Genomic DNA, 12,284 nt, shown 5'->3' on the forward strand with positions numbered 1-12,284 from the left:
CAGAGGCTTAACTGACTGAGCCACCCAGACACCCCAAAACTATTTTAATTAAGGAAAAAGTGGCATGAATTTCCAGTAAGAATTTCAAAGTGGAATTTGCCTCCTACTATTCGGTCTCAAGTTTCTCAACAGTCACCTATCCTAGCAGTGAGACGCAATACTCTTTTCCTATCACAATTATGACTTTCCACACAGTACAGATTCAAGATACAAGTGGTTAAACGTGAGTAAGTGAATAAGTGAATGAGTAGAGAATGCTTGAAAAAATAGATCTTAGAAATAGGAGTTCTGCAAAAGTTGTGATAGATCAAATTGAAGCATTTATTTCAACCTGCACCCTATTTTAGAGTTGGTATTTGGGCACAACAAGCAAAAATTCCAGAAAGAACCTCCCAGGAAGACAGCTGAAATTTGACATTTGTTGGGCACATACTGTACACAAAGAAGGTGACATTTTAATGTAATTTATTTGAAATGCTTCCAGAAAAATTTAAGGCCATTATACAAAAACATTCATTTCAGTAAAACATTCACTTTCTTCCCATAGGCCAGCACTTAATGGACCTCTTGTTTCAACACACTGACCAAAGTGGCCGATGGCTCCTGCAGAGAATGATTCACTCTTTCCTCCACCATCAAACATCGGTTCTCAGCTTATGTCTGCTTCTATCTGCAGCAGTTCACTCACTTGCTAAATCAATAACAATTTGAGAAACAAAGCAATTTTAAATAAACTCATAATAGAAAAAAAAATTCACCATGTTTAAAATCTATAAATACAGAAATATGTTTTACAGGGTAAAATTGACCACAATATTTTTTCATTTTTGAAAAATAAGTAATATTACCTTGCTTTTATATTGATACATCTTGTCACACAGCTTCTTTGAATGCACGTTAGATGTACATAATAAAATGATAACATAGCATTTACTGCTCTCTGTAAACTTGAAAGACACAGAAGATTAAAAAAAACCTTTTTGGCAATAATTTAGAATCATTACTACTAGTGCTGGTGTGGGAATAATTTTGCACAGGTCATCCTTAATATTTACACTCACAGGGAGCTTTTCTGTGTATTCAGTTAACTTTTTTTAAAGGTCGGCAGTCCACTCTGCATTGTAAATCAAGGCTAGACAAAGAGGTTACTAGTTTGGCTAACTGACCCTAATTAATCATAGAGTTAATTAAAATTGGCCTAAGGAGAATGTAATTATGACTCTGATCATAGTACAGAGCCAGAGACGGCGAAGTGTTGACCCAAAAGCAGAGCAGGAAAACCCAAGGCTCTGGCCTTTCCCAGAAGGGCACTGGACCTTGTTTTTCTCTTAATGTTTCCCGCCTAAGGTCATGATGAAGCACTTCTTCCAAACTCTTCCTCTCACATGTTTCTGTAAACAGAGTCACTGACTCACCTGCGGCCTCTTCCTCAATGCTCCAAAATATGAGCAGGCCTTGGCACATGAAACAAAATGATGATGGGCCTTCTTATTAGCCTGCTGAGTATTCCCCCAGGACTTTTGAGTTCTATTCTGGTGTCTTAGGCTAGAAATGGCTCTCTAAGGCAAGCCAGCAACTATGACAGGTACCCCCCACCGCCCCGGTGCAAATGCATTTCAGGTCAAGATTCAGAGCTGGCGGCTGCTTTCATGCTGGTCCTTTCAAGGTCAGACACTATTCCACGTCCTAATAGATTATTGCATCAAATTTGCACTTGATGACACTGCAAGGTCAACACAGTGCTTCTTCCTTTGCACAATTAAGTGTCCAGTATCCCCAGGGATGTGTTCATGCTTTCTGGTTGGACAACATTGAACCAAGTTCACTGCAAGGACTGATCTTTTCCCGTTTTCCTGCACATACCATCACAATACACGAGTGACTTCCTCATGCCCTGTTTGCCAGGCCCTGTAAATTCCATGCCTTCAGCTATCATGTCAAAGAGCTAGAAAAGCATTAGAGAAACAAGGGAGGATTCTCTTTAAGCAATCTACATGAAACAGTAGTTTAGAGATTCTTTTCTATTTTTTAAAATCCAGCAGGACAAGTGAAAGTAACTTGTTCAAGTACCTCTCCATCCCTCCAGACACTTGTGAAATGCAATACAGGGTAAGAGTTGCCACAGACCCCAGCTTACACGGACAGATTGGCAGTTACAGTACTAGGGATAAAGATACAAGATACAAGAGACGGGGTCCACACGGTCACAAAAGTATTAAAAAGTGCTTCTCCAAACCGTCCCGTGTGTGGAATGCAAACACTGTACAGTAAGACGCACGGCTCTGTCAGACGTTGCTTTCGATGTACCTGCTGTTCCCACAGGAAGAGTCTGTCTGTTCCATGCGCTCACAGTCGAGGCTGACCTCGCTCGTGTCCATACTACAGTCTGACTCACTGTCCGATTGGTCCATCTGCTCAAGTTTTGTTTCTCCCTGTGGCTCCCGGCTCCCAGTGGCAGGATTTAGGAATGGTCCCTCGGAGTCCAGCACCCCGGCCTGCCCAGCAGCACACAGAACCGTTTCTTTGGCTTGACGAATGCAGTTGAGCCACTGCTGTTTGTTGAAGGTGTCATTGGCTTGTAGTGAGTGGGTCTGACTTTGGGAACCGTTTTTGAAACTTACTCTGAAGAAGTTTTTAACTAGAAATGAAAAATACATGTAAAAAAAAAAAAAGGTCAACGGACAGGTATTTCCCAGGCCAAAGATAACCTATATAGTGACATTAACCCCCTGTACCTAGGGCAGACATCATTAATTGATTACAAAATGTGTCCCACTGGTCCAGGACGTGGCTCAGCTCTACGCTGCGGCCACCATCAAGCAACTGGATTTCACACCAGTGTAGCTCTCAGCTGCCCCTGAGGCTGGCAAATGGACATCAGTTTAAACCTGGGTGCATATTAAAATCCCCTGTGGGCTTGTTAAAAACAATGCCCGGACCGCACCGTTAAGAGACTCGGATGCAGTAGGTCTCAGGTGGGCCTGATAATCTGGACTTTCAACCACTGCCCCAAGTTAGAGCCTTTTCAAGTTTAAGAAGCTCTGTGTAATACCAAACCATGCCCATGATCCTCCACGTGATAACAGTACTTGCACATATATTACCTAAATGATTGAGAAGATACGCAAAACTCAGAGCTGTTACAAATTCAGTTTCACTTTAAAATAAAAATACATTTTCATTACCTCCACAGGAGCTATGTGTATTTAAAAAAAATGGTAGCGCACAATTTGGAAGACATTTTATTTAAGTTTTACCAGCACATAACGGGCCCCGCATGACACGTGCAACGCTTGGTTTGCAGAAGTGGGTGTGTTCAATCCCCTTGCACTATCCCTGGAGCCAAAGGTCCGGGAACCACCACTTCAGATAAATTCAGGCTCCACCTTTTGCTCCTGGGCAAGCGCCTTAACTTGTGTATGACTCAGTGTCCTTATTTGCAAAACGTGAGAAATGAAGAGGACCTATCTTGTAAGATTATTATGAGGGCTAAAGGTGGTAATGCGTGTGCTTCTACAACACCTGGTACATAGTTCGTATTCAAGAAATAGAAGTTGCCACCACCACCAGGGCGGACGGACTAATGAGCAGGTCAGAGGCAGCACATGTGAATTATGTTGACAATATGATGCCCCTGTTAACCCAAGAGGCTCAAATGTCACTTTCTCAAGGAAGACTTCTCTGATCATTTCCTCTAAAGCAAACCTCCAACTGTTATCCCTACTGGGTTTTAGTTCTCTTAACAGCACCTGAATATTTATTCATCATCTGTCTCCTCTATCACAATGTAAGCTCTGTAAGGGGGAGGAATTTGATGGTTTAGTTTAGTTTGACCATTTAGTATACTAGTGCCTGGAATGATAGATACATAGATACTCAGTAAACACTGCCATTGTAGCTTCTCTTGGTTAATTTGTTTATTAAGTCTCAAGTTAGAGAAGCCCATTAGAATAATTACAGATGAATCCTCAACCCAGGTGACCATTCTTAATCCTCTTTAGGGATGACTGCCCTGGCTCTACAAAGCCACCAGTAAGCAACGGCTATTGACACAGGGGCTATCTGGTATTAAGCATACTTTTATCCAATGGAAGGAGAGAGAGAGGGGTAATGTAAGGAGTACCTATTACGTGCAGACAGGTTCACCTGCAGTATCTTAATCCTTATAACAACCTTATAAAGTTGGTATGCATACATGCCCATTTTACAGATGGGAAACTGAGGCTCACAGAGGTGGCACAAGGTTACACAAGCAGGGAGTAATGAGACAGCATTGGAATGTAGTGTGACTCCAAGGCCATGGCTACTTCTCCCTCCACCAGCCAGCCACTCCCCCTGAACCACCACCACCAAACCATTCAACAGGTCAAAGCCAACAGCCATCCATACTTCTCTCATTGTTGCTAAATGCCCCGCGCAGGGAGCCGCCCAGCCTCACTTCTCCATCCTGCAGGTCTTCCAGCAGAAGGTCCTTTACGGGGATCGGCTGCCGGTACAACTGATAGCAGAGCTGCTCATTGTGGGTGACAGCTCGAGTGATCACAAGCACTTCTTGGAACAGGAAAACATGCAGTTTCTAGAAGAAAAAAATCCACAGGATTTCCCTAAGCGACCGCCTAATAAGAAGTTGATTAATGGACTTCTGCAGATAAGAGGTCCCCAGGTACCAGCTTCGCACTGTATTATGAACTTCTAGGCTCAGATCTACCTCCAGAACAGAAGTTGGGCATCTTGGAGGTATTTCCAGATGTACCTAGTGTCTTTCCTGGAGGAGTGCCTCCCTGGGGTGCCCATGGAGAAGGCCTTTCCACCTACAGACGTCTGCAGCCAGGACTGCCGGCTCCAAGGACATCGTCATATTGCATATTCACAACCTGTGCAGACACACACAGCCTCCAGCTTCCATAAGAAAAAAATGAGAAGGGGGAATAGAATAAAGGGAGCAGTGAAGGAAAAAGAAGTGAGTACCCCCACCCCCACCCAGGCTTTGGTTTATAGCACCCAATATAATCCTAAGTGAGCATAATGAACAATAGTCTATAAAGGATACGACTGGCATATCAAAGCCTAATATTAATCTTTGCTTCCCAAACCCATAAAAACACTCGCTCCTTACGCCACAGAGCTGAGTATCAGCTCCATCCAGGCACTCCAACTCAGAACGCTGCCCATTCCCGAGGGAACCAGAGTGTCCTGTCATAGCCACAAAGAAAGATGATCAAAGAACCGGTCCTTCTCAGTTATGTTCCTCAGAACCTCAGTGTTCTGAAGAGGCTGTGCTTAAAAGGCTGATGACTGATGTGTGTTGTGGGCGAAAAGAAAATCTCAAAAATAAAGGCTTGTCTCAAACCACATCATGAAAGCAATTTCACTGGGTGGAGCTGGGGTAAATTGGCTCCATTCAATTCCAAGTGCTAGACTCTTCTCACAGTTTGGAAATGCTGACGAATTGAAACGAAAAGATCTACAACCTTTCTACCTGGTTCTGGCTTTCCAATGGAGATATTTGGGAACGTGAACCCAGGGGTCTCAAAGAGGTGGAAACTCACATTAGAATCTTGTTTTGGGGAAGGAGAAGCATATTCAGCATTATCAGACAATTTTATATTTGGGAGAAAAGAAACTTGTGGACCCCCCCCCCGCCCCCCACCTACTCTGACACACACACGTACTTGTAGAAATTAAAGCTTAACCAAATGTTGGCTGGTGCAAATAAAACAGATAATTTTGTACTGGGTGGGAGGAGACTGAGGAGTGAAAGTTTATCAAAAGTGCATTTAAACAGAGTAAAGAAAAAATAACCAAGTTAAGGGCTTTTTTTTTTTTTTTGAGGGGGATATAGGAATAATGTTAAGACCTCTTTTGGGGATGGGGAGGGAAGGGGTTGGTCATTGTTTTATATACTAAACATTAGGGGTTTTTTTGTTGTTGTTTTTACACTGTTTCTACTTCACCAATCCTCTAGCCAAGGTAGATAATTTGAATTCAGATTGTCTGGGAAACCTTTTAAAAACATCACTTATTTATGAGTGCTTCTTTTAGCCCTCAAACTATCAAGCTTTTCTTCTGACACAGGGCTTTATTCCTAAAGACTTCTATAATTCCACTGGGAAAAACAAATAACTAAAACAAATCTCCCACCCCAACTACTATCTTTGTTTTCAAAAATCTATCTGCCTGAAATATGAACTAGAGTTCATCTTTAATGCCCTAGGCATAGCGAACCAGAAAGTCTCAGTCCTTGACTGAGGGACAGAAAGAGCATAGGTCTCATTCCATGCAGTGATATATCATCCCAACCATTTCCCACAGGTCTTCTGAGAAAGAATGCTCAAGAAGCCAGAGATTCAGATTAGAAGTCCACCAGTATTTCTGAAAATCAGCAAGCAGAATGTACCTTTCTAGCAATCAGTAACTCTGTAGTCAAACAAATACTTCTTCAAGCAGTGGCCCGTGACCAGTCTCAATACCTCTGCTGGACCATCAGCTAGTTGGATCCCCAGCAGCTTTGATAATGGGCGCTATGATATACACTCAGTGATTTCAAATAACATTTCCAAGCCTGCTCACAAATGCCACTCCAAAGTCCAGGTCAAAAGGTTGACTCTTAAATCATCAAAGCTTTATTAAGAACTATTCAATCTAGTTTTGGCTTTCATTCTAAGAGTTGACTAGATACTGAAGATAAAATATAATAAGAGATTCTCTTTTTTGATGGCTTTCCCAACACTGAATTTAAATATCTATTGTATATAATAAAATCTATACATTATATAAATATACATTTCTATGTATAATATGTTTAAATTATAATATATAATAGACATATTAGCTTTAATTCCTACTGGCTACACATAAAAATAGCCTGGTGAGTTAAATGAATTTTGAGCTCTCATAAAATTCAAATCCATCCTTCCTTTATACAAATATTCATTCATTCATTCACTCACTCATTCACCTAACATTACTGAGTGCTTAGTACATGCCAGGTCCCCATAACAGGTGCTGGGGATTAACAAGACATGGACTCTACCCTAAAAGATCATAGTATAATGGAAGATACTGACAGGCATACGGTGGATAATTACAACCCACTGTAGTAAGTGCTCCAGGGAGATCTGTCCAAGTTGCTATGATAGGAGAGGAGGAACAATTTCAATATCTACTCAGGAATAAAAGCCAGGAAATTGGGCAGAGTTAGATATGAAGCCAGTTTTAAAGCAAAAACTGGTTTTAAAATGGCAGTCTGTGGATGGGTACCAATGCATAAAAAAAGCAAAGAATTTCTCATATAGCTAAGCATTTCAACTTAAGAGCTGTTTTTCCGAGATCATATACTTTTTATATCCTGTTAAAATTACCCCTTGTTTTCTGATATCAAAGCCAGAGGAGATGTTAACTGTTCTGTATTTGCTATTGAAGGTCATGATCAAATGAAATACAAAGTTGGCAACCCAAATTCTTCTTGAGTGTATACTGGTAGTGAAATTTTAATATATATATATATAATATATATTTTGTGAAATATATAAAAATATATATTAATTATAAGTTAGAAACACATAATACATATTATTTATATATAAATTACAATATATGAATATATATATACAATGTATATAATTATATATATATCCATATACATATGGGATCCTATAATACAAAAGACACTGGAAAGCAATTTTTGTCTGAAGAATATGACCCTGGGTAAGGAAGGCAGAGTAACAGGGGGCTGGGCATCAAATGAATTAAGCATTGGGGGAGGCCCAGGATGAGACCACTGAGGGAGAGTAGCCACTCACCACCCCTCGATTGTTCTTCAGTTCTCCATGACAGCACAGCACTCTCGAGTTGTCGATTAGAGAGTCTTTCTGGCCTTCTTCCAAGTAAAGAAGCCGCTCTTTGTAATAGCGGCACTCAGATTCCCCAGTCTTGGTGTTGATTTCTGCCACAATTCCCTGAATGATGTTTATCTATGGAAACAAAGAAGAAAGTATGGGGAAAGTAAGCAAACCATCCACACCAGTAAGTCCCAGGGGCTCAGCCTAGAAGGTCACCAAGATAGACTTGCATCTAATTCTGAGAGTCTGTTATCCAACTTGCTGCTTTGGGAAAAGGCAAAAATAAATACATGCTTTGAATATATTGTGTCCATCTATCCACCTATACATATACACATAGATATACATATACACACACATATATATTTGTATACACATACAGGTATTTGTATTATATATAAAACTGATGTTGATGCATAATTTTATCTCAGAGGAAGAGATATAAGGTATAGCTTTTGATGTGCAGGACTCATAACCACTGAGCTCTATGTTGCACATTTCTTCAAACATGCTTACAATGTTGAAAATACAGGCATATAAAAACTTTAGCCAAGGAGAGAAAACAAAGCAGAATGTAGTAGTCCCAAAAAGGGATCATCTTTGGGGGTTTGAATCCAGTTTCAAGGTTTCTCTATATGTACTCAATCTAACCTACAAACAAGATTTGCAAATTGGGTGTGATGAAATGATTTGGATAGCTTTTTAGTGGTAAAACATAAATGATTTAAAAAGGACAGAGAACTAGAAATGGAAAGACACTAGGTGTAATGATGGGAACTGTTTGTCTATATACATACACTCACACCCATGCCTAGAGCACATGTGAATATATTAGGGGTGGAGGGATTTCAGATCAAGGGTGGACACACTGTTGTTAATACAAAATGAAACAAAACAAAGCAATAAGAGTACAGCACTCAGACACAATCAGTGGGCATTTATTCTGATATGTTGTTGTTCTATCATATCATAGATAATATGTCTAAAAGATATAACATATTAAAAAACAAAGAACAAGAAATTAGTTGAGTAAAAACTCAAAGACACCAACCAAAGGCAAAATGATGACTTCCTCAGCAGGGACCTCTGTCCTCTAAGAGTGAAAAGACCAGCAGTCCCATCTTTCTTGTGGTAGTATTATTTTTTAAGTTTTTATTTAAATTCAGTTAACATAGAGTGTAATAGTAGTTTCAGGTGTACAAATGATTCAACACTTACATACAACACCCTATGCTCATCACAACAAGTGCACTCCTTAATCCCCATCATCTATTTCACCCATCCCCTACCCACCCTGGCAACCATCAGTTTGTTCTCTGTAGTTAAGAGTCTGTTTCTTGGTTTGCCTCCCTCTCTCTTTCTCCCTCTCTCTCTCTCCCTCTCTTCCTCCCTCTTTTTTCCCCCTTTGCTTGTTTCTTAGATTCCACATATGAGTGAAATCATATGGTATTTGTCTTTCTCTGACTGACTGATTTCACCTAGCATAATACTCTCTAGCTCCATCCATGCCGTTGCAAATGGCAAAATTTCATTCTTTATGGCTAATATTCCATTATATATAGTTATATATATGTATACACACACACACACCCCACATGTTCTTTATCCATTCATCAGTCAATGGACATTTGGGCTGTTTCCATAATTTGGCTATTGTAGATACTGCTGCTGTAAACACTGGAGTGCATGTATCCCTTCGAATTAGCATTTTTGTATTCTTTCCGTAAATACCTGGTAGTGCAATTGTTGGATCATAAGGTAGTTCTATTTTTAACTTTTTGAGGAACCTCCATACTGTTTTCTACAATGGCTGCACCAGTCTGCATTCCCACCAACAGTGCAAGAGAGTTCCTCTTTCTCCACATCCTTGCCAACACCTATTGTTTCTTGTGTTGTTGATTTTAGCCATTCTGACAGGAGTGAGGTGGTATCTCATTGTCGTTTTGATTTGTATTTCCCTGATGATCAGTGATGTTGAGCATCTTTTCACGTGTCTGCTGGCCATCTGTATGTCTTCTTTGGAAAAATGTCTATTCATGTCTTCTGCCCATTTTTTAATTGGATTATTCATTTTTTAGGCATTGAGTTGTATAAGTTCTTCATATATTTTTGATACTAACCCTTTTTCAGATATGTCATTTGCAAATATCTTCTCCCATTCTGTAGGTTGCCTTTCAGTTTTGTTGATTGTTTCCCTCACTGTACAGAAGCTTTTTATTTTGATGAAGTCCCAATAATTAATTTTTGCTTCTGTTTCCCTGGCCTCAGGAAACAGATCTAGAAAGAAATTGCTACAGCTGTTGTCAAAGAGGTTACTGCCTGTGTTCTCCCCTAGGATTTTGATGGTTTCCTGTGTCACAGTTAGGTCTTTCATCCATTTTGAATCTATTTTTGTGTATGATGTAAGAAAGTAATCCAGTTTCATTCTTTTGTATGTTGCTGTCCAGTTTTCCCAACACCATTTGTTGAAGAGACTGTTTTTTCCATTGCATATTCTGTCCTGCTTTGTTGAAGGTTAATTGACCATAGAGTTGTGGGTTCATTTCTGGGTTTTCTGCTCTGTTCCATTGATCTATGTCTATTTTTGTACCAGTATCATACTGTCTTGATCACTACAGCTTTGTAATACAACTTGAAGTCTGGATTGTGATGTCTCCAGCTTTGCTTTTCTTTTTCAAGTTTGCTTTGGCTATTCAGGGTCTTTTGTAGATGCATACAAGTTTTAGGACTGTTTGTTCTAGCTCTGTGAAAAATGCTGTTGGTATTTTGATAGGGATTGCATTAAATGTATAGACTTCTTTGTTAGTATAGACATGTTAACAATATTTGTTCTTCCAATCCATGAGCACGGAATGTCTTTCCATTTCTTTGTGTCATCTTCAATTTTTTCATTAGTGTTTCATAGTTTTCAGAATACAGGTCTTTCACCTCTTTGGTTAGATGTGTTCCTAGGTATTTTATTGTTTTTGGTGCAATTGTAAATGGGATTGATTCCTTAATTTCTCTTTCTGCTGTTTCATTATTGGTGTATAGAAGTACAACCAATTTCTATATGTTGATTTTGTATCCTGAGAATTTACTGAATTCATTTATCAGTTCTAGCAATTTTTTTGGTGGAGTCTTTTGGGTTTTCTACATAGAGTATTATGTCATCTGCAAATAGTGAAAGTTTGACTTCTTCCTTGCTGATTTGAATGCCTTTTATTTCTTTTTGTTGTCTGATTGCTGTGGCTAGGACTTCCAGTACTATGTTAAATAACAATGGTGAGAGTGGACATCCCTCTCTTGTTCCTGACCATAGAGGAAACACTCTCAGTTTTTCCCCATTGAGGATGACATTCGCTGTGTGTTTTTCATATATGGCCTTTATGATTTTGAGATACGCTCCTTCTTTTTTTTTTTTTTAAGATTTTATTTATTTATTTGAGAGAGAGAGAATGAGAGAGAGCACATGAGAGGGGGGAGGGTCAGAGGGAGAAGCAGACTCCCTGCCGAGCAGGGAGCCCAATGTGGGACTCAATCCAGGGACTCCAGGATCATGACCTGAGCCGAAGGCAGTCGCTTAACCAACTGAGCCACCCAGGTGCCCCGAGGTATGCTCCTTCTAAATCTACTTTGTTGAGAATTTTATCATGAATGGATGTTGTACTTTGTCAAATGTTTTTTCTGCATCTATTGAAATGATCATGTGGTTCTTATCCTTTTTTATTAATGTAGTGTATCACGTTGGTTGATTTGCAAATACTGAAGCACCCTTGCAGCCCAGGACTCATGTTATTAGCAGGGAAGAGCTTAACAGATGAGAAATGGTAATAAGGTCTCTTCTTGGTTACATTTACTTAATGGAAAAACAAAACAATCTCTGAAAAGCAAGATTTTTTTAAAAGAAGACTTTACTCAGTGAGAACTTACCAGATCTTGTAATGTGTTAAAGTGGCAGTGAATTCTAAGATTGTTAAGTGATTATTTTTCACATTCTAGTGAAATGATACCTTCTGCCCAAAGCCAACTGGATAAAAACTTCTACCCAGTTAGAACTCTGGCATTTCCAGGCAAGTCTGACAGAAGATCTTACAGCTCTGAGTTGAAGTCTGGTGACTATACCCTATGAACAGATGCATAATCTATATATTTTTGTAGCTATTATGAGTTTTAAAGCTCATTTATTCTTTTTTCTATCTCCCAAATTTTGGCGGTAGCACTACTTAGATAATAAATACATCTTTTAAAAAAACACAGGCTTTCAAACTGTGGAAAGAGCCAAGATGTCCATCGACAGATGAATGGATAAAGAAGATGTGGTATATATATACAATGGAATATTATGCAGCCATCAAAAGGAATGAGATCTTGCCATTTGCAACGACGTGGATGGAACTGGAGGGTATTATGTTGAGTGAAATAAGTCAAACAGAGAAAGACATGTATCATATGATCTCACTG

General features: G+C 39.5%; 1 protein-coding gene across 6 annotated transcripts in view; it reads right to left on the reverse strand.

Annotated features, from left to right (window-relative positions):
• Nucleotides 1–448: 448 nt before the first annotated feature.
• Nucleotides 449–12,284, reverse strand: part of ARHGEF3 (Rho guanine nucleotide exchange factor 3) — a 279,815-nt gene continuing 267,979 nt past the window's right edge. For 5 of the 6 annotated variants that reach the window (XM_081819282.1, XM_081819289.1, XM_081819274.1 and 2 more), the window contains 3 exons: nt 7,803–7,973; nt 4,390–4,576; nt 449–2,638 (listed from right to left, as the gene is read on the reverse strand). In XM_081819282.1, coding sequence (XP_081675408.1) covers nt 2,286–2,638; nt 4,390–4,576; nt 7,803–7,973 — 711 coding nt within the window. In that variant the 3' untranslated portion in view covers nt 449–2,285. The remainder of the gene's footprint in view (nt 2,639–4,389; nt 4,577–7,802; nt 7,974–12,284) is intronic. The other variant, XR_014145183.1, reaches the window with a different exon arrangement.

Source organism: Leptonychotes weddellii, chromosome 1 (genome assembly GCF_054177405.1).
Source record: "Leptonychotes weddellii isolate Sample4059 chromosome 1, ASM5417740v2, whole genome shotgun sequence".
Taxonomy (NCBI): Eukaryota; Metazoa; Chordata; class Mammalia; order Carnivora; family Phocidae; genus Leptonychotes; species Leptonychotes weddellii.